Below are 2,654 nucleotides of genomic sequence, written 5' to 3' on the forward strand. Positions count from 1 at the left end.
TGGTTAATGCCCACCAACTGTATCAAAGGAAGTATAATCAGTATACAGTTAGCAATGTGTTCTTGTGATATTCTTTTAAATGTTGTTCTGTTTGAATATATAGGATGGATTACGTAATTTTAATTTTACTTTGTTTTCCCTCAATAGCATAATTATCGGTTTGGGCAAATTCTCCATCATTGAATTTGCTTTTTGTTGTTAATTTGATTGATTTTATTGATTAAAATATACATGGTGATAACTTGGAAAAGCAAAGAAAGTATTTGTCTTTTGTTTGCAGAAGAATCTAAGTTGGAAAATTTGAACATCGCTTCGCAATGGTTAGAAAAATGAGCCATTTTCATTCAAAGTTGTCTGATGAAGAACAGCAGCAGCAGCAAAATTTCATTAAGAGATATTTAGTACTGAAGAATAAAGCAAAGAATAATTTCTGGTGTAAGTTATGGATATGTAGTTTGATATTACTAAAGTTGATATCATTGGCATTAATGCTGTACTACAGAGGTGGTGCTCAAAGTCTAACTGTGAAATACAGATTATCCAATCACATCAAATGTCCATCCATTGACTTCAATTATGATAGCGATGGTGACTCCCAAACTCATGATAATACAACTATTTTCTTTGTGGAGGTCTCTGACCGAACTAACCCCACATTTTTGTCCTTGTGTTCTGTGGAATCTGCAGCAAGATCTCATCCCCGGGCCAAGATTGTCTTTTACATGAAAGGTCTTTCAGCTACAAAAGTTAAAACCTTTGGGATTTCCTTGTTGAACTGTTTTCCTAATGTTGAGATCAGGCCATTAGATCTGAAAAAACTTTTTGTGGACACTCCATTGTCTTCATGGTATTCCAGCCTGCATCAATGGTGGCAACCTTATCTAATACCAACTATCGCCGATGCCTGCAGACTTGTCCTTCTGTGGAAATATGGTGGGATTTACTTAGACACTGACATTATTGTTCTCAAAAATCTGCTCAATCTCACCAACAGCCTTGGCAGAGAAGAACAGTATTTACTGAATACAGCCTTTTTGTCCTTTGATCGGGGCCATGATTTCATTGGAAACTGCTTGAAGGATTTTGTTGAACACTTCAATGGATGGATCTGGGGCCACCAAGGACCCCAGTTAGTAACCCGTGTTCTTAAAAAGTGGTGTCAAAAGAAGAGCATAGCCAAGATTCAACAGTGCAAAGGTGTGAGGATGTTACCTCCTGAAGCATTCTATCCAGTTCGTTGGCAGGACTGGAAAAAATACTTTGAGTTAATGAGCAAGTCTGAAGCTCAGAAGTTACTGAAGAATTCTTACGCCGTACACATATGGAATAAAATGAGTCATGGAACCTCATTTCCGATGGGATCGAAAGTGATGATTGACCAACTGAGCTCAGTTTACTGTCCTATCTCGTATAAAATAATGAGCTGGCAGGAAACATAGACCATTGAAATTTCAAGCAATGATTACAACATGACTTTAAAGATGGCAATCATCAAACCAAATTGAAATCAAACCTTATCCGATGTAAAATTTGGCTTTAAAGAAATGCGGTTTAAAGTTGAGCCACACTTTACAATGACCGTTTGTGTTTGATAATGTTGAGGATGGTCAGCTGTTAGTATTAGGTAAATAATTGTAAAACTGTCATTTTGAAAAAACAAATCAATATTGAGTCAATAGGAAAAGCTTTAAGACTTTAAGTTTTGATGACAAATAGATGTTTCACATTTGTAATATATTTGCCAGGATTGAGTAGACAACCTCCTCAGAAGTATGAGTGGGCCATTCAGTTGTTTGAGCCTGTTTCACTATTCACCTGAATTCCGGTTGAACTCATCCCAACACCATCTTTCTCCATATTCTTTAGTATGTAAAAATCCTTTGATCTTGGCCTTCAATCTTCTCACTGAGCATTCATAGTCCTCTGGAATCCAGGAACCTTGAAACGAGATTCTGTTTTTGAACACAGTAACTCTTAATCAGAAAGTGGTAACTTTTTTTTATTGAGTTTTTTTTCTTTTATTTTGAGGAACCTAACCCAGTCTCTCATCATAGTACAAAACCTCCCTTCCAACAATCAGTCTAATACACCCTGTTTTTTTCAAATATTTACTGACTGATGGGGATGGAGGTGGGTAAGCCAATACTATTGTCTGTCACTAAGTTCAGTCGAGCAGGTGGAGGTGACCTGCCTCTTTAACACCCTGAACTCTATGGGAGTTCGGTATAGTCAGTGTTTTTCGGAATGGAGATACACTCATTCCAAGCTTACTCGATACCTTCTTTTGCTAAGGAAATCAAAATTGTACACAATTTTCCAAGTCTTGTGTAATTGTAGTAAGAATTCTTCACTCTACTACTCCAATTTCTTTCTTTGTGGGGAATAAAAGGCCAATATAACATTTGCTTTCCTAATTGTTTGCTTTTTTTTATGTTCGCTGATTCATGGATGAAAGTAATCCAGTCCATTTGAATAGTAATGGTTTATAGAGTCACAGACCACAGAAAGAGGCTCTTTTGGCCCATTGCATTTGCACTGGTCATCTGTTATCCATATACTCTTGTCCCATTTTCCACCACTTGGCTTGTAGCCTTTAATGTTCTGCTGTTTCAAGTGTTCGCTGAAATGCTTTTTAAAGGGTTCTTGAGGGTTTC

The 2,654-nt window shown here is 36.9% G+C and overlaps 1 protein-coding gene across 1 annotated transcript; it reads left to right on the forward strand.

Moving 5' to 3' along the window:
* The first annotated feature begins 312 nt into the window (after positions 1-312).
* Positions 313-1,480, forward strand: LOC140457809 (lactosylceramide 4-alpha-galactosyltransferase-like). The gene has a single exon (XM_072551428.1). The coding sequence runs from the start codon at positions 318-320 to the stop codon at positions 1,437-1,439; it is 1,122 nt and encodes a 373-aa protein (XP_072407529.1). The 5' UTR covers positions 313-317; the 3' UTR covers positions 1,440-1,480.
* Positions 1,481-2,654: the final 1,174 nt, after the last annotated feature.

The sequence above is a fragment of the Chiloscyllium punctatum genome, chromosome 32 (genome assembly GCF_047496795.1).
Source record: "Chiloscyllium punctatum isolate Juve2018m chromosome 32, sChiPun1.3, whole genome shotgun sequence".
Lineage (NCBI taxonomy): Eukaryota > Metazoa > Chordata > Chondrichthyes > Orectolobiformes > Hemiscylliidae > Chiloscyllium > Chiloscyllium punctatum.

What these genes read in the sequence shown, in the direction of transcription:
- LOC140457809 (XM_072551428.1), top strand. Translation starts at nt 318, where the DNA reads ATGGTTAGAAAAATGAGCCATTTTCATTCAAAGTTGTCTGATGAAGAA.